This window comes from Heloderma suspectum, chromosome 5, assembly GCF_057233095.1.
Source record: "Heloderma suspectum isolate Gila_16-S chromosome 5, 16-S_ref, whole genome shotgun sequence".
In the NCBI taxonomy this organism is placed as follows: domain Eukaryota; kingdom Metazoa; phylum Chordata; class Lepidosauria; order Squamata; family Helodermatidae; genus Heloderma; species Heloderma suspectum.
Window position 1 is genome coordinate 111,117,066 of NC_139462.1, and position 22,152 is coordinate 111,139,217.

The following is a 22,152-nucleotide window of genomic DNA, read 5'->3' on the forward strand; positions in this document are numbered from 1 at the left end:
TGCAAAGAAGGGAAGAGGAAAGAGGTGGTATGTGAAGGCAAAAGGCTTGTACATATTTCAGCTTAATAAGCAGAGAAATGTTACATACAAACTGGGACAAAGTCTCAGACTTTGGTAAAGACCCAAAGGCAACAGATAAAAATCCTAACAAAGGCTTCTGCTTGACCTTTGTACTACTTCCTTATCAAACTTACAAAACAAAGTAAGTTCAGAGCTTGTGTAAACCAATTCTGACATCTACACATTAAAAATGGCTTGGATACAGCATTTCATTCCACTGCTGATAACATCCCTTGAGATGTTCCGCTGAGAATGATCCTGCTGGTGGAAAGGGATTTTTGCCAATTTCCCCCTCCTCCTGAAGCTCCCAGCACCACCTCCCCCACTGTTACGGAGAGTCCCCCAGCCCCCTGAGGAGATTTTCTGGGGGCATGGGGGGGGCTGCAGAAGGAAGGAGAATTGATGAAAACCAGGTCCTCCTTCAATCTGCCAGCAGAAATGCTCAGCTGGATCAGAAGCCTCATGTAGACAAAAGGTGCCCTTCTATTCAGGGGAGACAAATGCTGAATCCAACCCATCATTTGCAGTATAATCAAAATACAAATGCAAAAGCAAGCAAATATTTTGTTACTTCTCTACTCTGCCATTTCTGAAGTCAGTTCCAATTACTTATACATTATGAAGTTTCCAAAAGATAAACCATATCCTCACTCAGTTAATTAAGGAACTAGTTGAGAGCAGTTTCCAAGAAAAATACTAGAGGGTTTGGGGTTGGGTGGGGAGTAAGACCAGATAAATGGTGGCTTCGAGCAACTAAATCATCCCAGTTATCATACTATTCACAACAAGATTTAAAAAAAAACTGTTTTGGGAGACATCCAATACTAACTTGCCCCCCAAAGGCATTTTAATAACATTTGTTGTGGTTGTTTTTTATTTCTGGTAATAAGCAAGCAATTACATGTGATCTGAATGCAGAACAGTAGTCTGATTGCTTTGTTAAGTGATGCCCCAGCGAGCAGCCATGCAATATAATATATACACCCAAAATGAAATTAAAATACAGAATTCTCACTTCTTAGAGACATGAAATATTGGCTGAAATGTGTAAAGAATAAACTGAAGAGGCCTCCTTATTCTAGACATTTATACCCAAGAACATAATATGTATTTTTGTGTTTTTCTACCAGAGTAAGATTTGCAGTACTACTAACACATGAACATGTATGAAGTTCCAGAAATGCTGTGATTCTTCAAGATGTGTGCAATACATCTGATGCATGCAGGGTTTCTGCTGTAAACTTCAATGACCAATTTGGAGAGCAATCCTATTGCCCCTAGACAAAGTCTGGGAGGCCATAGAATAATTTGGATTCCTGGATCCAAGGCTGGAGACACCACTCTGACCTCGGACCCAGGAATCCGAGCTCCCTTCCTCTTTTCCCCTCCCCACCAGCACAGAGAGAACTGCACTGGCTGCCTCTCCAAGGCCACAAAAGCAACCTCAGAGGGATGGAAAAGGGGGCGGTTCTGTGGGCAAGGAGGGACAGGGACTGGGGAAGTGGGGATATGAGCTATGCCCAGCCTTGCCCAGCCTCCATCTCTTCCCCTCTGCCAACCCCTGAATAGACAGACAAAAACGCCCATCTAGCAAAAATGAAAAGTGGGGGAAGTATGAAGGCAAAGATCGCCTCTGTACTGCTCCCAATCTGCATAGGATTCCTATCAGCCTCCAAGTTTGAAGGCTGATGGGAATCCCGATGGGATTGCGTCCTTATTGGCTGAACACATTATTTAGCCCCTTGCAAGGTGGATACATTTCCTATTATTACTCATGGAGAAAAACACTAACAGATGATAGATTTCCATACAGCTCTTTATAGCTATACATCCTGCTTTTCAAATGCATCCTCAAGATGTCTTTTGAATCAGTATTCGAATGTCTGAAGAAAACTATAGCTTGAACAGGTTAACCTTTTATTTATCTTTAATGTGTTCCTATGTAAACAACCTATTTGTATAATGTGGTACTGAACTGCAGACTGGTGGCGGTACCTGAGCTTCATGGAATACAAATTGCTTCAATTATAAGTTCTTCTCTGAAATAAGCATATTTGGATGCTCACACACTTCTCCCACAAAACCTCTGCTGTACCTTTCAGGTTCTAACAAAAAAAGTTATTTCCCTGAATTAGATTTAGAGGCTCATAAAAACCATAGGATTGTAAATCTACAGGAGAAACTGAAATATCCCTGAATATTCAGCTTACATTAATAAACCAAAAAGTAACGCAAACCATAATTCAGTTCCAATTGGCACAAGGGAGAGTTTTAGGGATAAACCATAACAGCATGACAAAAGGAAAGACATCTATTTTTTGGTCCATAGCATCTAAAACTTACATGGTAAATAAGAGTATTTTAAGTGTTGCACAGTATCACCCCTTGCAGTCAAAATTCTCATATTCTTGAGACTTGCTGACAGCAAGTTTTATAAACACACAACTAGAAATAACAATGTTTAGTATACAATTATATACCACAGAACGATATTGACAACACTTTCACAGAATGAGTGTGTGGACGTGGGGATGATTCTGCACAAACCACAAGCCTTTCAAAGGAACATCTATGGGGAGCCTTAAAGCTTCCCAGATAGCATTGGACACAGACACACACACCACCGACCCCATGTACAGCCTCTTGATCCTGGGAAGAATTCAGATAACCTGAAGGGCCCCAGCAGTTGGTTAGAACATTTCACCCCCTTTTTAAGGTGCTGTAATTTGAAGGTCTCCAGAAAAGGAGATCGTTACCTTGTCGTGGTGCTGGAGCTTGAGCACTTCAATGACGTCATGAGCTAAACCGTGAAGGGACACCCAAGATGGGAAGGTCATGGCAGAGAGGTCAGACTAAATACGATCCCTGGGGAAGGAAACAGCAACCCACCCCAGTATTCTTGCCATGAAAACTAAATGGATCAGTACAACCAGAGATATGTCGGTATACCATCAGAAGATGGGACTCCCAGGTCGGAATATGGTCAAAATGCTACTGGGGAGGAACAGAGGATAAGTTCAACTAGCCCCAGATGTGATGACGCAGCTAGCTCAAAGCCGAAAGGACGGCTAGCAGCCGATGGTGCTGGTGGTGAACAACGAATCCGATGTTCTGAAGATCAACACACCATAGGAACCTGGAATGTAAGATCTATGAGTCAGGGCAAATTGGATGTGGTTATTGGGGAGATGTCAAGATTCAATATAGAGATTTTGGGTGTCAGTGAACTGAAATGGACTGGAATGGGCCACTTCACATCAAATGACCACCAGATCTACTACTGTGGACAAGAGGACCACAGAAGAAATGGAGGAGCCTTCATAATTAATAATAAAGTGGCTAAAGCAGTGCTTGGATACAATCCAAAAAATGACAGAATGATCTCAATTCGAATTCAGGGTAAGCCATTTAACATCACAGTGATCCAAATATACACCCCAACCACAGATGCGGAAGAAGCAGAAGTAGATCAGTTTTATGAGGATCTGCAGCACCTACTGGATAGTACGCCAAAAAAAGATGTTATTTTCATTACAGGAGACTGGAATGCTAAGATGGGTAGTCAAACGACACCTGGCAAGCATGGTCTGGGAGAACAAAATGAAGCAGGACATAGGCTGATAGAATTTTGCCAAGACAACTCACTGTGCATAACAAACACTCTCTTCCAACAACCTAAGAGACGACTTTATACATGGACTTCACCAGACGGCCAACACTGAAATCAGACTGACTACATCCTTTGTAGCCAAAGGTGGCGGACATCTATGCAGTCAGTAAAAACAAGACCTGGAGCTGATTGTAGTTCAGATCATGAACTTCTTATTGCACAATTTAGAATCAGACTAAAGAGAATAGGGAAGACCCACAGATCAGTTAGATATGAGCTCACTAATATTCCTCATGAATATGCAGTGGAGGTGAAGAATAGATTTAATAGATAGATTTAATAGACTAGATTTAGTAGATAGGGTCCCGGAAGAACTACGGACAGAAGTTTGCAACATTGTTCAGGAGGCGGCAACAAAAAACATCCCAAAGAAAAAGAAAACCAAGAAGGCAAGATGGCTGTCTACTGAGACACTGGAAGCAGCCCAAGAAAGAAGGAAAGCAAAAGGCAACAGTGATAGGGGGAGATATGCCCAATTAAATGCAAAATTCCAGGGGTTAGCCAGAAGAGATCAGGAATTATTTTTAAACAAGCAATGCGCAGAAGCGGAAGAAGATAAAAGAATAGGAAGGACAAGAGACCTCTTCCAGAAAATTAGAAACATCAGAGGTAAATTCCAGGCAAAAATGGGTATGATCAAAAAATAAGATGGCAAGGACCTAACAGAAGCAGAAGAGATCAAGAAAAGGTGGCAAGAATATACGGAAGATCTGTATAGGAAGGAATATCAGGGTTAGATTTGACGGTGTGGTCAGTGAGCTAGAGCCAGACATCCTGAAGAGTGAGGTTGAATGGGCCTTAAGAAGCATTGCTAATAACAAGGCAGCAGGAGATGACAGTATCCCAGCTGAACTGTTTAAAATCTTGCAAGATGATGCTGTCAAGGTGATGCATGCCATATGCCAGCAAATTTGGAAAACACAAGAATGGCCAACGGATTGGAAAAAATCAACTTATATCCCCATACCAAAAAAGGGAAGCACCAAAGAATGTTCAAACTATCGAACAGTGGCACTTATTTCACATGCCAGTACGGTAATGCTCAAGATCCTGCAAGGTAGACTCCAGCAATTCATGGAACAAGAATTGCCAGATGTACAAGCTGGGTTTCGAAAAGGCAGAGGAACTAGAGACCAAATTGCCAATATCCGCTGGATAATGGAGAAAGCCAGGGAGTTTCAGAAAAACATCTATTTCTGTTTTATTGACTATTCTAAAGCCTTTGACTGTGTGGATCATAACAAACTGTGGCAAGTTCTTGGTGGTATGGGGATACCAAGTCATCTTGTCTGCCTCCTGAGGAATCTGTATAACGATCAAGTAGCAATGGCAAGAACAGACCACGGAACAACGGACTGGTTTAAGATTGGGAAAGGAGTACGGCAGGGTTGTATACTCTCACCCTACCTATTCAACCTGTATGCAGAACACATCATGCGACATGCTGGGCTTGATGAAGCCAAGGCTGGAGTTAAAATCGCTGGAAGAAACATTAACAATCTCCGATATGCAGATGATACCACTTTGATGGCTGAAAGCGAGGAGGAGTGAGGAACCTCATGACGCAGGTGAAAGAAGAAAGTGCAAAAGCTGGGTTGCAGTTAAACCTCAAAAAAACCAAGATTATGGCAACCAGCTCGATTGATAACTGGCAAATAGAGGGAGAAAACGTGGAGGCAGTGACAGACTTTGTCTTTCTAGGCGCAAAGATTACTGCAGATGATGACTCCAGCCAGGAAATCAGAAGACATTTACTTCTTGGGAGGACAGCAATTATTATTATTATTATTATTATTATTAAATTTATTAATCGCCCATCTGGCTGGATTTGCAATGTCATTTGCAATGACAATTCTTGATAAAATAGTGAAGCGCAGAGACATCACACTGACAACAAAGGTCCGCATAGTTAAAGCAATGGTAGTCCCCATAGTAACCTATGGCTGCGAGAGCTGTACCATAAGGAAGGCTGAGTGAAGGACGATGGATGCTTTTGAACTGTGGTGCTGGAGGAAAATTCTGAGAGTGCCTTGGACTGCAAGAAGATCAAACCAGTCCATACTCCAGGAAATAAAGCCAGACTGCTCACTTGAGGGAATGATATGAAAGGCAAAACTGAAGTACTTTGGCCACATAATGAGAAGACAGGATACCCTGGAGAAGATGCTGATGCTAGGGAAAGTGGAAGGCAAAAGGAAGAGGGGCCGACCAAGGGCAAGATGGATGGATGATATTCTGGAGGTGACGGACTCGACCTTGGGGGAGCTGGGGGTGGCGACGGCCGACAGGAAACTCTGGCGTGGGCTGGTCCATGAAGTCACGAAGAGTCAGAAGCAACTGACTGAGTAAACAACAACAAATTTGAAGGGTCCCCTCTCCGCACTGTGTTTTCATGTTCCTCATCCTATTAACCACCCCCAGCTTCTGCTTATAAGACAGAATTGTATCCTGCCTGTTTCTGCGTTCTATTCTTCGAAACAACTAAACTGCGGTGCTAGGTATAACATTCTCTTCTCTCTTAAAAGGTAACTTCTAGTTTTTGTGAGGTATGAGTGTATGTTAAACCCTAAGTTGTTTTGAGAACAGAGAGTCACACTTCATCAAAGCCCTGAACCAAGTTTTGTATGACTCCAGGAAGTGCCTTAATGATGCACCCAAATGCCAGCATTTCACCTAAGAACATTAGCTCATTCACAAATGCCACACCCCTTCAACTATAACATTAGCCAATGTGGAACAGTAGCTAGACTCCAGAATAGCCCAAGCTGATCTCTCCAAACACCTGAAGCTAGGCCCAAGAAGCATTGTAGAGTATCATCATTCCCTCAACTCCATATAAACAGTATGACACACACTAAGAAAATATAGTAAGTTTCATAATTTCCCTACTCTGGCCTGTCCAACAGCCAAGAACTACCAAGAACCTAGAAATGCCAGGTATGTTCAGTGCAATACCAACACAACTCTTCCTCCTTAATCCCCAACTGGCCCAAGCAAAGTGAGAGGAAAAGGGGATACAAAGCACAGATACTCTCAGCACAAGCATGCCTGTCTCAGCTTGAAAGAACCTACCTCTCTGCTCAGTTGCTATAGCCAAAGAATGCTTTCTCTTCCCAGCTTGCACCCCATCTAAATATTCCATTATCCACACCTGAATATTCAGCTTTAAATTTTGTGTAAATATATATATGTTTCTATCCCTTTGCTTACTTTAATTAATGTATGTATTTACATCCTGCCTTTCTTCCATTATGGAACTTACAGCAGTGTACATAAGTTTCATGGTCTCCCATCCATCGCTGACTACACCAAGATTTATTTAGCTTCAGCAAAGCCTTGGTTACTTAAGGTGCCTGGTCTTTAGGCAAATGTAAAGAAAAACATGTAGGCAGTATACTACCAAATTGTTCATTATGAAGTAAAACTGCCTCCACTTTCTAATATTCTGAACAAGGAGTACAAAGACAAGGAGTAAGGCACACAGGTAGGTGGCCCTTATTTTTAAATTTTGATTAAAATTATATTTTCCTAAAATTATGTCAGAAGCACATGTAAGAAATCGTGGCCCAATGAAAGTGTCAACCCAGTGTGCGGCAACTGTGAAAAGGGAAAACTTCATGCTAGGGAATCATTATGAAAGAGACTGAAAATGAAACTGTCAATAATGTAATGCCTTTACAGTGACCACATTTGAGAGTAACAGCTTTGATCCAAAAGTATCTTCCACTAGTGAAAGGCACTTCTGCTTACATAAGGCAGCCTTACCAAATTCTTCTTATATCCCATCTTGCTGCAGTCCACCATGCCCCATCCCACGCTATCCTAGAGGGTCCCTCAACCCACAGGAGCAGCACTGGGGGGGGGGGGGCGGTGTGTGATTAGAGGCTAGAGAGGGAGGGAGGAGCCAAGAAAGCAAGTGGACATTCAGTCAATCTTCTCTGGATCCAACCCAATGTGTACAGTTCTGGTCACTGCATCTCAAAAATGATATTGTAGAGCTGGAAACTGTGCAGGAAAGGCAACCAAAAACATAATGGGTGGACCAACTCTACTATGAGGCAAGGTTACAGCGTGTAGGGCTTTTTATTTTAGGAAAAAAGTGAGTAAAGGTGTGTGTGTGTGAGAGAGGGGGGGTGGTTAAAAAGTTATGCATGTGTGGAGAAAGTGGATAGAGAGGTTTTCTCCCTCTCATAATCCTAGAACCTGTATTCAATGAATGCTAGGAGATTCAAGACAGATAAAAGGAAGTTATTCTTCAAACAAAGCATATTTAAACTACAGAATTTTCTGCCACAAGATGTGGTGAAGGCCACCAACTTGGATGGCTTTAAAAGGGAATTAGACAAATTCAGGGAGGATAAGATAGCCACTAGTGGCGGGGGGGGATCTTCACGACAACAGAATGAGAAGCCCGTTGGAGTATTACCCGGATTTTCATGGAATCGGCTTTGGTCCGTCAGGGACACACGAAGCAAGATATGCCGAGTGTAGTGTGCCTTTAAAATCTGGTTGTCAGGGGTCACTAAGAGTTGGAAGGAACACACTTCCGGGTGGGGGGAGTGGAACTGAATGTCATCCAACTGGCAAGGGCTGCTCAACCAATGAGAGAGGCTTGTTTCCCGCCCCTGTCTAGGCTCCCCCCTGCTACATTATTATGAATGGAGAGCAACCCATGTGTACAGATTTCCCTGAAGAGGCTAGTATCCCCAGTTCTCCAGTGCAGCATCTGAAGGCTCCCCCCGAGAGCTTCCCCCACCCCAATTTTGCCACATTCCAGCAAGCTGCCATGGAGTTATTGCTCCCACCCCTTTTTCCCCATGTGTGCACTTTTGCCTATTGCTGCCAACCCTCCCTTCCTCCCTTTCCCCTTCTCCCTGCTCAGCTCCCATCAACCCGAAAGACTGCTGTGATAAAGCAGAGAAGGGACTTCACATAAGAGTGGAGAAACGACTTTACATCAGGGAAACTACAGAACATCAAAGAAGCACAACATGCAATAGGGATTTAAGAGAGCAACGACTTTACATCAGAGAAACTACAGAACATCAAAGAAGCACAACATGCAATAGGGATTTAAGAGAGCAAGGAAAATCGAAAGAGTGCTTTAAGGCGTTACTAAAGTTAGCCTTTAACCCTTTCACTTCAGCGGAGCGAGATTTACTTCTTACTTCTGAGTAAACATGCACAGAAGGGGGGATATGTTAAAGATTAAAGGCAGGCTAGCTAAGGTGAATGAGCATCCCCACTATTGCAGTAATGTGAGAGGTCGCTGCTGCGCTCCTGGGGATTTTCTCAATGGGAAAAAAACTACTCCTATTGGGGAAACAAGAGGGAACGGGGCATCCCACTCCCTTGACCACATCACTGCCAGGTCACAGAGGCATGGCCAGGATTTAATGCAGGGGGGGACAGGGACATGGCACAATGTGGTAAAACCGCCAGGGAGCCACTTTCAGTAAAAAGTCAGACTAAAAGGAGTTTCAGAAAATGTGGCTTTTCAAGAAGGAAGCAGCTGGTTGGCAGTGGATTGGTGACAACGTCATCTGTTGTGAAGGAACTCAACCTGCTCTAGCTTCGCACTAAATCATTCATGAAGACAGCCCCCAAATGGCTTTGTCCTACCTTCAGGATCAGAGGCACCGTGCCTCTGAATAAAGGTTGCTGGGGAACAACAGTGAGAGAGGGCCACTGCCCTCATTTCCTGCTTATGGGCTTCACATAGGCATCTGACTGGCCACTGTGAGAAACAGGATGCTGGACTAGGTAGGCCTTTGGTCTGATCCAGCAGGGCTCTTATCTAGGGTGTGGGCATTTTGCATTTACTTATTGTGCCCCCACCATTTACCCTTGACTCTCCCTTAATTTGCTAGAAGCCTGGCTTATGCTATGTTGGTTGTCTCCACAACCCTGGAAACCACTGCCAGCAATGGTACAGGCCAAAGCATGTGATGGGACAGATTGGCTTGGTGAGCTAGTACACAGTTTCTGGTCTTCTTTACAAGGCCATCTTTTTTCAGATATTTTACTTCAGAAGATAAAAATGCTACTACAATCCAAATTATTCAGGAAAGAGTATATTATAATAAGCATCAAATCCAGCCAATAACAATTCATCTCTCTCATCCATTTACTGTAAAAAAAAAAAAAAGAGGAAACAAGAACTGCTTTAACTGTCAGAATAATTTTGAACAATTCAAAGCTACATTAGCCATCACAAATGTATTGTATATCATTTTTCATTATTACCTTCACAGTGCTTTCCGTTTCAAAAGTGTATAATCCATTACTCACTATAAATAAAGCTCTGGACTATTTCTTCTCAAAGGTCTGATTTAAGTGTATGTATGAGAAAGCCAAACATTTCCCTCTAGACTTAGCAAAGTCTTTTTCTGTACTACTTTAAAAATATGAATAATGAATCTGTTTTCATCATGACACACACTATCATCTGATTGCCCAAGTACTCCCAACCCAATCACATGTAAAATGATGTAACGAACATTGTTTTCTCACACATTTCTTAACTATCATCTATCCCCTATAGATTTACATTTTCAATTATTTTAATTTTTTCATATCTATATTCATAATCTGTGTATCAATACCTGTATCATTAAAAGGGTGACAGAGTACAAACTCTGTAGAATGTCTGTGTTTGACATTTTAAGGCGAAGCACAGCATCAGTGGAGAATGACTGAACTGCAAGCCATATCTGGCTTGAGGAGCCTTTTGGTGGCTTCCCCTCCTCCCCTCTCTCCCTTCCAGCTGTTAGGCTTTTAAAAAGAAGCCCCATTGGAGCCAAAAGGAGCTTTTTCAATCCTAATTGCTGCAGCAATCTTACATACTACTTCCATTATCAGAGGCAGTATGCCTATGTACACCAGTTGGTGGGGAACATGGGTGGGAGGGTGCTGTTGCAGTCATGTCCTGCTTTTGGGTTTCCCGTGGGCAGCTGGTTGGCCACTTGTGAACAGAATGCTGGACTAGATGGACCCTTGGTCTGATCCAGGATGGCTCTTATGTTTTTATGAGACTGCAGTTGGGAAGGGAAGGGTTAACCCTACCTTCCCAGCATGCTGAAATCTCAATGAAGACCACCCACCCACTATGCACAAATTAGTGGTTGCAAACTCCATTGTATGGGAAGTTTTTCTCAAACCTAATAGCCATGCATGTTGGGGGGGGGGGGGATGTTGTGCATGTGAACTGATGGTGGGTGATTATAAGTTAAGTGTGACAACATATGTGTGTGCACGATATGAGTGTATGGGTGTATGAATGGGTGTCCTGCTATGGCTGGGTAAGTATCTATGTTAGGCCAATACAGGGACAAACCCAATAGGCAAATCAGTTAAGCAGGCAAATGGTTAAGCACAAAGGTTTCAGTCCAGTATGGGATCAGGTTAAGGCAGGAGTGGTCAAGCTACAAGCAATGGTCAAAGCACAGTTTTACCAGGCAAGTAGGTGGTTTCAAGAAGAGAAGTCTGGGGCACACCCAAGGTCAAAGCCCAGGAGAGTACTCAAGTAGAAACTCAGTCCCAAAAGTAGAGCCAGGCAGGAGTCCACAGGTCAGTAGTACTTAGGTTCAGATACTAAGAACTCAGGTACAATATTGTTCCAAACAGCCAGTAGGTATCCATTGAAAGCTTATATGCTGGAACTTCCAGACCCCCACCCAGGACTCGGCTGTATCATGTCAGAGGATTGTATAAGATGTCCTCCTCATGAGGAGGGAATGAGAAGCTCTTTCCTCATAAGGAGCCCTTTTCAACAAGTGGGCACTCCTTTGCCTGTCCAGTATCCTAGCCTGAATCTTAAAGTGCCAACATTCTCAGGGGCTAGGTGGTGGCTCAGCATCCCCTTCTACCTCAGAAGCTGAGCACTGTCTCTCAAGGAGGCAGATCCGAAGACATCAGCCCTGAAGCAGTGTGAATAATCAAAAGTGAGACAGACAGACAGACAGAGGTAGGTGTAAAGTGGTACAACAACAAAGCCACAAGGAGGCTCTGGATCCACTAGGGATGCAGTCAGTTGTAAGTTAAACTATATAAGATAGGTAGACTAACAACAAAGTAATTTTAAAATATAAGCCAAAAGTTTAGGTCTAAATATATTCTTAAATTACTCTGTTACTAGTCTATCTTTCATAGATATACAGTGGCAAGAAAAAGTTTGTGAACCCCCTTAGGAATGTCACATATTTCCAACCTAAAATGTTAGTAGATCTTAATCTAACCCCAGAATCCTAGATAAAGAACAATAGATAATCTGATTAAACAAATGACACACAAACACGATGCCTTTTCAACATTTATCTATCCACAACTGATTCAACATTCAATATCCATGTGTGAAAAGGTATGTGAACTATCAGATTCAGTACCTGGTGGCACCCCCTTAAGTAGCAATGATTTCAAGTAAGCATTTCCTTCAACTGTTGGTCACATTGGCTTTGAGGAATTTTGGCCCATTCCTCCTTACAGAACTGCTTAAACACAGAGACATTTGAGGGCTTCCTTGCATGAACAGCTCACTTCAGGTCCTGCCACAACATTTTGGTGGGGCCTGGGTCTGAAATTTGACTAGGCCATTCTAAAGCACAGAATTTCTTCTTCCACTGCCTTTTTTTTTTTTTGGTAGATCTGCTTGTATGTTTAGGATCCCTGTCATGTTGCATGACACACTATCGGTTCAGCTTCAGCTCACAGACAGATGGCCTGACACTCTCCTCTAGAATCTTCTGATACACTGCAGAATTCACGGTTGTGTCAATGATGGCAAGCCATCCAGGTCCTGAGGCAGCAAAGCAGGCCCAAACTATCACATTCCCTGTGATGTGGAATGTGCTTGATGGTTGGGATGAGATTTTTCTGTTCGAACTCAGTGTCTGTTTTTCACCAAACATAACATTTCTCATTGAGGCCAAAAAGTTCTACCTTTGACTCATCTGTCCAGAAAACATTGGTCCAGAAGTCTTGGGGATCACCTTTGTGATCTTTAGTGAACTTCAGACAGGCAGCAATGTTCTTTTTAGAGAGCAGTGATTTCCTCCTGGCTATCCTCCCATGAACACTATTATTGTTCAGTCTTTTTCTGATTGTTGAATCATGAGCATACATTAACCAAGGCAAGAGTGGCCTGCAGATCCCTGGATGTTAATCTGGGGTTCTTTTTGACTTCCTGGATGATGCGGCGGTTTATTCTTGGGAGAGTTTTGGTAGGACGACCACTCCTGGGTAGAGTGACTGTGGTCTTGAACCATCTCCATTTGTAGACTATCTGTCTGTCAGTGGATTGGTAAAGCCCAAAATCCTTGGAAATGGTTTTGTGACCCTTTCTAGACTGGTGAGCAGCAATAACTGCTTTTCTGAGGTCATCAGAAATGTCTTTTGATCATGGCATGACTTATTTCCACACAACCATACAGTGACCAAACTCACAAAGTTTCTGAACCTTTTATAAGACGGGGCCTCCCAAACTCACCCTTGAAGATCTACCCAATTACTTAAACACCTGACTCCAATTATTCCTTTTCACTGAGCTGATGCAACCAGGGGTTCACTTACTTTTGCACATACCCTGACTCTTAAGTATTCATTGTTTGCCTAATTTAGACATCATTTTATTTCACAAGACATGGAATTGGCTAATATAAACCCTACTGGATATTTAGAAAAGGACTGGTTTTGACTCACGAAGGCTATCATGCCAAAACTATGGAATTTCCATAATTATCATTAGGGTTCAAAAACTTCTTCTCGCCACTGTAGATATAGATACAGATATAGAAATATAGATATATATGCACTATTTATCATCATGATTGTGATGTAAAGCCTGTATACCAGCCTTGCAAATATATCTGTAGAAGTTGCTAGTCCTTAGAAGATTTGATTAGTCTGCCTTTCACACATAGCTATCCATGCAAAAGATTATTGGTATACAGTGAGTTGGGCCCACAAAGTAGACTAAGGGTGCAATCCTATGGAGATAGTCGTCAGCCTCTGAACTTGGAGGCAGACAACTATCCAATGCAGGGGGGCCAGAGCACAGACATGATCCTTGCCTCCATGCTCCAGCTGCCCTGAATTTTTGGCTAGACAGGCAAAATTGCTGGGGACTTTCAGATAGCCAGGGAGCTTAGGAGCGGAAGGGGGGGAGGCCAAGTGGTGCATAGGAAGCTGCGTAATGCAGCTTCTACAGTCTCCTCCCCGCTCTGCCCCCAGAACCACGTCCTTTTCAGTGTCTCCATGCTTTGTTTCCAAGTGCAGAGAACCGCACCAGCTATGAAGGGGATGGGGGAGGGGCAAGGAGCTCAGTTTCTAGGATGCACGTTTGGAGCCCTGGCTCTGACCTTGGTTCCCAGGAACCAAAAAATCCTATGGCCTTCTAGACAGTATCTACTGGCCGTAGGATTGCTCTCTCCAGGAATGAAGGCTCAAGTTCAAAAAGTCTATGAACTACTGTTAAGTGAACACAAACACGCATGTGTAATGATAAGCAAAATTAGTGTAATGCTTAATTCTGCAGCCAAACATTGATGCAGTTTAGCTACTGAATGTATAACAACTACACAGCCACATTTTTAATCCAATTTCCTACTTACCTCAGGCTGACTAGAAATATTCAGAATCAGTGCCCACAACTCAGCTCGTAGTGAATTTGGACATCCCTGTCGAACATATTGTTGAGCCGCTGCACTATCCTGTTCAATTAGAACTACAAGAAATGTAGATGTTGTTAACATATATAACCAGCATACAAAAACATTCCAAGTTATATATTTAACATTTCACTTCATCATGTTTCTAAAAGCTGATTTAAGGTGGCAGTATAAAGACTGCCTTCACTGTAACTCCATCACATTGACTAAAATCAGCCTTCCCCAAAGTAGTGCTCTCCAGATGTGTTGGACTACAACTCCCATTGTCCCTAGCCAGCAAGGTCATTGGCCACAGTGGCTGTAAGTGATGAGAGTTATAAGCCAATGCATCTAGAGGGCACCAGGTTGAGGAAGGCTGGCTGAAATTATTAGTGGATCCTAACTGCCTTGAAGAACCTGAAATCTCTCCTATCCTTGAGAAATTGTACTGATCCCACATCCAGAAAGCCAACAAAGTTTCTCTCCCTCATATTAATTTTATGTGATGCAAGAACCCTTCCCTTCACCTCAACTTTCTGGTTTACTTCCATTTCTTGAAAAAAAATGTACATGCACAAAATAGAGATATACTTTTTATTAAAACATTTTCCCTTGTGTAGAGACTAATAAAACAAGGACTGCACTTTAGCACTGTGTGTGTTGAAACCAATCAATAAGCCATAAGCTTCCTATGTGGCCTTCCCAAACCCCAGACTGTATAATGAAGATAAGCCATTTCCTCAAGAGCAAAGACTATACTCTTCTCTCTTCACCATAACAGATGGCTGCACTGCCATTATCAAGAAATATTTATGGGCTGCCTTTATACACCACCTTTTGACTATCAGGTCCTCAAAGCAGTTTACAATATTTTAAAATAATACTTGAGCTTCTTCCTCACCCCTCTTAATATTTTAGCTCTCATTATGGAGTATATTTCTGTTGTAGCCCATTTCTCCCCAACATCCTATAACTTATTAATCCCTAACCATTTTGTAATCAATTAAAGAAAGCCTATGTCATTATCCTCTTAGCTCTAAAGCACTATTTCTAAACATAGCTGCATATGCCCTAATAATCAGCACTCTTAGGCTTCACCCATTGGGAGCTGCCCAGCTTCCTCAAGGCTGCTATCCCCTGGAGTTACTTGAAGGCAGCCTAGAAATATTTAAAACAGATAAAAATAAACAAAATCTTAAAGTCCCAAGAGGAACCAAAGAAGAGAGGTACCAAATACTATTCTTTTTCAAGAGTAGACCTCTCATTCTGTCTTGTAGCTTCTCGCAGAAAAAATAAATCCACTCTTAGGCTGGCTGATGGGAATGTATGTATTGAAAATGTATATGTTAGCGTGAGCGCAGTTCACAGTACAGTTCACCGTGTGCTCTCTTCACACCTCAGAATAGAAAACATCCCAAAAAACAAGAACATTTGTTCTTCACTGAAGCTCCTTAGCAATTATGCTGACAGATTACCGCACATAACTCTTCCTCATATCTTAACAAAGAAGAAGACTTTAGTGTGTTAGGAAGAACAAATCTGCTAATAAATTACGTATCGGTACATATTTCACAATTATGAAAGATAAAAAGAATTGGCAGCAGCCTTTATGATGAAGCCTGGATGAAATTGAGAATTATCCCCCAAACAGAGAGGCTGAACATTATTCTTGAGAATCAAAGAATCCACAGCTTAATGTTGGTGGACAGTACAACTGTGGTGGTGAATGTGAGAAGACGTTGACAGTGATCAGTTGACTTAAAGGAAACTACTAATTTATACCCAGACCAGCAAGGATATACTGTGGGTTCTGATGCAGAGCAGACTGCTGTTGGTTATGATAAAAAAAAAAAGGTTGCAGAGCAGCATTTAAATTGATTTCAAGGGAGGAGGAGCTGGCGACATCTGGTTCAAGATGACTCATCCCTAAGGGATGATGTTATAAACATTCCAGATCAGCTAAATGGCAACAGAGTTTAACTTAAGCCTACAGAAGGACATGATAGGCACATGAGAAGACCAAAGGGTATAGGGGAAATTGCACTTGTTAAAGGACTTTTGGGGGAAGGCCTTAGCTCAGTGATAGAGAACATCCTATCTGAAAACCTGGAAACTACTGCCAGTTAGTATAAGCAATACTGGCTGATGGATCAACGATGATATATGGCAGCTTCCTATGACAGGGATGCAGTGTATAGATGTTTATAAGATAATGCTAAAAGTCTCCAATTCAAGCAGGGTACCTTGAAGTAAGATCAATGAATCAAGGTAAGCTGGAGGTGGTCAAACATGAGATGGCAAGATTGAACATCAACAACTTGGGAATCAGCAAACTAAAATGGACAAGCATGGGCAAATTTAATTCAGGTGACCACTGTATCTACTACTGTGGGCAAGAATCCCTTAGAAGAAATGGAGTAGCACTCATAGTCAATAAAAGGGTGGGAAAAGCAGTACTGGCTTACAATCTCAAAAACGATGGAATGATCTCAGTACGAATCCAAGGCAAACCATTCAACATCACAGTAATTCAAGTCTATGCTCCAACCACTGAGGCCGAAGAAGCTGAGGTCGATCGGTTCTATGAAGACCTACAACACTTTCTAGAACTAACACCAAAAAAAAGATGTCCTCTTCATCATAGGGGATTGGAATGCTAAAGTAGGAAGTCAAGAAATCACCGGGATAACAGGCAAGCATGGCCTTGGTGTACAAAATGAAGCAGGACAAAAGCTAATTGAGTTTTGCCAAGAGAACACGCTGATCATAGCAAACACTCTTTTCCAACAGCACAAGAGGCAACTCTACACATGGACATCACCAGATGGTCAATATCGAAATCAGATTGATTATGTCCTTTGCAGCCAAAGATGGAGAAGCTCTATACAGTTAGTCAAAACAAGACCTGGAGCTGACTGTGGCTCAGATCATGAGCTTCTTATTGCAAAAATTTCAGCTTAAATTGAAGAACATAGGGAAAACCACTGAACCATTCAGGTATGACCTAAATCATATCCCTTATGAATATACAGTGGAGGTGACGATTAGATTTAAGGGATTAGACCTGATAGACAGAGTGCCTGAGGAACTATGGACAGAGGTCCATAACACTGTTCAGAAGGCAGCAACTCAATCCCTCCCAAAGAAAAAGAAATGCAAGAAAGCAAAGTGGCTGTCTGAAGAGGCTTTACAAGTAGCTGAGGAAAGAAGGGAAGCGAAAAGCAAGGGAGAAAGGGGAAGATATATCCTACTGAATGTAGAGTTCCAGAGAATAGCAAGGACAGACAAGAAGGCCTTCTTAAAGGAACAATGCAAAGAAATCGAGGAAAACAATAGAATGGGAAAGACTAGAGATCTTTTCAAGAAAATCAGAGGTATCAAGGGAACCTTTTGTGCAAAGACAGGCACAAAAAAAAGAACAAAGAAGGCAGGACCTAACAGAAGCAGATGAGATTACGAAGAGGTGGAAAGAATACACAGAAGAACTATACAGGAAAGATCTGAATGTCCCTGATAGCTATGACAGTGCAGTCCCTGAACTTGAGCCAGACATCCTAGAGAGTGAAGTCAAGTGGGCCTTAGGAAGCATTACGAACAACAAAGCTAGCGGAGATGACAGTATTCCAGCTGAGCTATTTAAAATCCTAAAAGATTATGCTGTTAAAGTGCTGCACTCAATATGCCAACAAATTTGGAACACTCCACAGTGGCCACAAGACTGAAAAAGGTCAGTTTATATTCCAATTCCAAAGAAGGGCAATGCCAAAGAGTGTTCAAACTACCATACAATTGCGCTCATTTCACATGCCAGCAAGGTTATGCTCAAAATCCTACAAGCTAGGCTTCAGCAGCATGTGAACCAAGAACTACCAGAAGTACAAGCGGGGTTTCGAAGAGGCAGAGGAACTAGAGATCAAATCACCAACATTCGCTGGATCTTGGAGAAAGCAAGAGAATTCCAGAAAAACGTCTATTTCTGCTTCATTGACTACACTAAAGCCTTTGATTGTGTGGATCACAACAAACTCTGGCAAATTCTTAAAGTGATGGGTATACCAGACCACCTTACCTGTCTCCTGAGAAACCTGTATGAGGGTCAAAAACAACAGTAAGAACGGGACATGGAACAACCGACTGGTTCAAAATTGGGAAAGGAGTACAACAAGGCTGTATCCTGCCGCCTTGCTTATTTAACTTATATGCAGAGTATATCATGAGAAACACCGGGTTGGATGAATCACACGTCGGAATTAAGATTGCCCGGAGAATTATCAACAACCTCAGATACGCAGACGATACCACCCTAATGGCAGAAAGCGAAAAGGATCTAAACAGCCTCTTGTTGAGGGTGAAAGTGGAGAGTGCAAAAGCTGGTTTGAAACTCAACATTAAAAAAACGAAGATCATGGCATCTGGCCCCATCACTTCCTGGCATATAGAAGGGAAAGAAATGGAAGCAGTGACAGATTTTATTTTCTTGGGCTCCAAGATCACCGCAGATGGTGACTGTAGCCATGAAATTAAAAGACGCTTGCTCCTTGGGAGGAAAGCTGCAGCAAACCTAGACAGCATAGTAAGAAGCAGAGACATCACTTTGCCAGCAAAGGTTCGTATAATCAAAGATATGGTTTTCCCAGTAGTAACGTATGGCTGTGAGAGCTGGACTATAAGGAAGGCTGAGCGCCAAAGAATTGATGCTTTCGAACTGTGGTGCTGGAGAAGACTCTTATGAGTCCCCTGGACTGCAAGGAGGTCAAATCAGTCCATCCTAAAGGAAATCAACCCTGACTGCTCATTGGAAGGACAGATACTGAAACTGAAGCTCAAATATTTTGGCCACCTAATGCGAAGAGAAAAATCCCTAGAAAAGACCCTGATGCTGGGAAAGATTGAAGGCAAAAGGAGAAGGGGATGGCAGAGGATGAGATGGCTAGATAGCATCACCGATGCAATGAATATGAACTTGAGCACACTCTGGGAGAGAGCGGAGGACAGGAAGGCCTGGCGTGCTATTGTCCATGGGGTCACAAAGAGTCGGACACGACTTAACGACTAATCTTGAAGCACTAAGTGAGAATGTAGATGCAGAACACCTATCAGAAACCTGGTGGAACGAAGAGGATCAGTGAGAAAGAGCAATTCCTGAATATAAAATCTACAGAAAGGACACAGAAGGGTGCACTGAGGGTAGAATTGTTCTATATGTCAAAGAGCCATAGAATCCAATCAACTAGAAATCTTTATCCCTGCGAGTATAAATACCAGGCCCCAAAAAGTAATTTAGTACAGAAATCAGGTAAGAGGCCAAAGGAGAAAGTACTGTAATAATGAGCAACTTCTACTACTCTCATTGTCTGGGTAAACAAATATTCGAAAGACAAAATTTCTATATACCTTATTATTTACTTATTTACAACATTTGTATACTGCTTCACATCTAAACAGATTCCGGAGATCAAATGACTCTTGATGCCTTAGAATTGATGGTCATAGAACTGACTAGAGGCAAATAGAACACTGAATCGGACCTTTGGTCCATCTAGCTATCTACATAATGTACTATCTATCTAATGTACTATCTCTCCAGGGTTTCAGGCAGGGTCTTTCCCAACTCTACCTGGAGTTGCCAAGGATTGAATCTCAGACCATTTGCCCTACCACTGAGCTATGGTCCTTCCTGGGCTTAATATTCAGTGTACTCAGGACCTGGTGTGAGATGCAAGTGCTCTTAAACAACTTAGGAACATTAACCACTGTGCTATCAAATTCAGCATTTGTAAAAGAGGAAAGAAGGTCCAACTTAGTTACATTTAATTTCAAAACAGGAAACTTCTCAATAAAATTGACTGGCAGTAGATTCAGACCAAACAAAAGAAAGAACTTCTTCACAAAATGTGTAAATTCACTTGTACTGCGGCAAAATGTGGGGATAGCCACTGGCTTAGATGGCTTTAAAACAGGATTGGACAGGACAGACCATAATAGATAGAATCTCAACGTTCGCAAAACCTATTGTGGAGGAGCAAAATCAGGGGAGGGCTATTAACTTCATGCCCTACTTGGGGGCAAGATTCAGCAAGACTCTTCTAATATTCTCAAGGGAAGATTTCTAAACATAATTTATCTTGATATACAATTTGCAGGTGATAAGAGGGTCATAAGTATCTTCTGCAGAACAGTAGAGAAATACAGATGAAGATGTAAATATTAGAGAATAATGTCATCTATCCTATTAGACTTGTAAGATGAAGCCAATGGCAGTTACAGCAACAGACATGCTCAGTGGTTCCTACATGTGGCTTGTTGTTTCTTCTCAGAGAACCAGAACAGGTAAGAGAGAGAGAGATTTTTAGGATCCTTGAATGAACCTGTAACAGCAGCTCCACAGCTTGAACCAGAAACCTCCTGATAGCCTAGTGAACTACCACGGCCTGTGTGCTCAGGCCTCAGAGCCCTTCTCAAGCACTGAATGGAGCCGCAGTGTGCAGCATCAACACCTGCATTGGCAGGCAGTATGAAACCCCTGAATTGGCCAAGCCTGGTATAAATAATAAATACCACTGTTGCCTTATCAAATGTGCAGTTATCTTCTGCCCAGCAACTGAGCTCAGGGACCCACTGCAGTTCTAGATTCAGGTATGGCTAACCTGGCTGAGACCACCTGAATAAATATCCACGACTGAACAACTGAACAACAACGAATAACAAGAAGTATGGTCCCGCAGATTTCTACTCTATAATGCACCTTTAAGGCATTTGCCTTCTTTTCTTCTACTTCCTAACATCTGACACACAAAAGGAAAATTGTAATCTTGTCCCACAAAGGTTTGTGAGAGGCAGAACTACACTCAGGCAGTAAACGGGGATCGTGAGGGTGGAAATCCCATCATGGATGTGTGATGTTTTTTCTTCTGCTTCTTGGCAAGATACAAACAAACCAAAAATAAATTACTGGGGCTATGGGCCAAGCTAATACTTGGCAATCACTGGCTAAGCAAGTGACATGAATGTTAAGGCTATCCAATTAGCAGCAAGTCAAAGATAACTCAATAGTAACAGATGCCTTGTTTAAAGACTATTTAGGATCTTGAAGGCTTCCGTTTTTTGATTCCAGTATCAAATAACCAGGACATGGCTGGAAATAATAAAAATGAAGCTCTTCTTGAAAAGTTTACAAGGAAAGGAATACACTTTAAGGAGGCAATCCTATGGCCACTAGACACTGTCTAGAGGGCCATAGGATATGCTCTTTTCTGGAAACTGACCTCGGAGCCCACGCTCGGTTCCCGGAAATCTGACTTCCCTCTTTGACAGAAGCTCTGTCCTCTGCACTCAGAAGATGAGCGCCCAGCAGCTGAAAAGGGGCAGGGCTGGGGGCGTTCTGGGGCGTGAAGAGCAGATCTGCATGTTCGACACATCCAATGTGTCATACAGCAGCCTCCTCTCCCGCTCCCCCTGCCAGGGCTAGACAGCCGAAAACAGCTGTCTAGCAGAAGAAGTAGGGCAGGAGAGGCACAGAGGCAACGACCCCCCCCCCATTCTTCTCCTGCCTTGCTTTGGATAGGCAGTTGCCTCTGAGTTCAGAGGCGGCCACCTATCTAGTAAGGATTGCACCCTTAATTACTAAGTTGGCCAAGCTTTTGCTTATAAGCCACACAATGAGCTTATGACCCAGTACAAATCACAATTCCCAGTGTATACACTTTTGCGTCTCTTTGTCTCTTACCTTCTGGATCCTCACATCATTTTCTCCATTCCCCTTCCTTTTGTGCATTTAAT

At 42.5% G+C, this 22,152-nt stretch overlaps 1 protein-coding gene across 7 annotated transcripts in view; it reads right to left on the reverse strand.

Annotated features, from left to right (window-relative positions):
* Positions 1-22,152, reverse strand: part of TBC1D19 (TBC1 domain family member 19) — a 109,110-nt gene that overhangs the window by 61,071 nt on the left and 25,887 nt on the right. For all 7 annotated transcript variants that reach the window (XR_014792184.1, XM_084856971.1, XM_084856970.1 and 4 more), the window contains one exon: positions 14,338-14,450. Coding sequence is in view for 6 of the 7 variants with exons in the window: in XM_084856971.1 (XP_084713097.1) it covers positions 14,338-14,450 (113 nt within the window). In the remaining variant the exon portion in view is untranslated. The remainder of the gene's footprint in view (positions 1-14,337; positions 14,451-22,152) is intronic.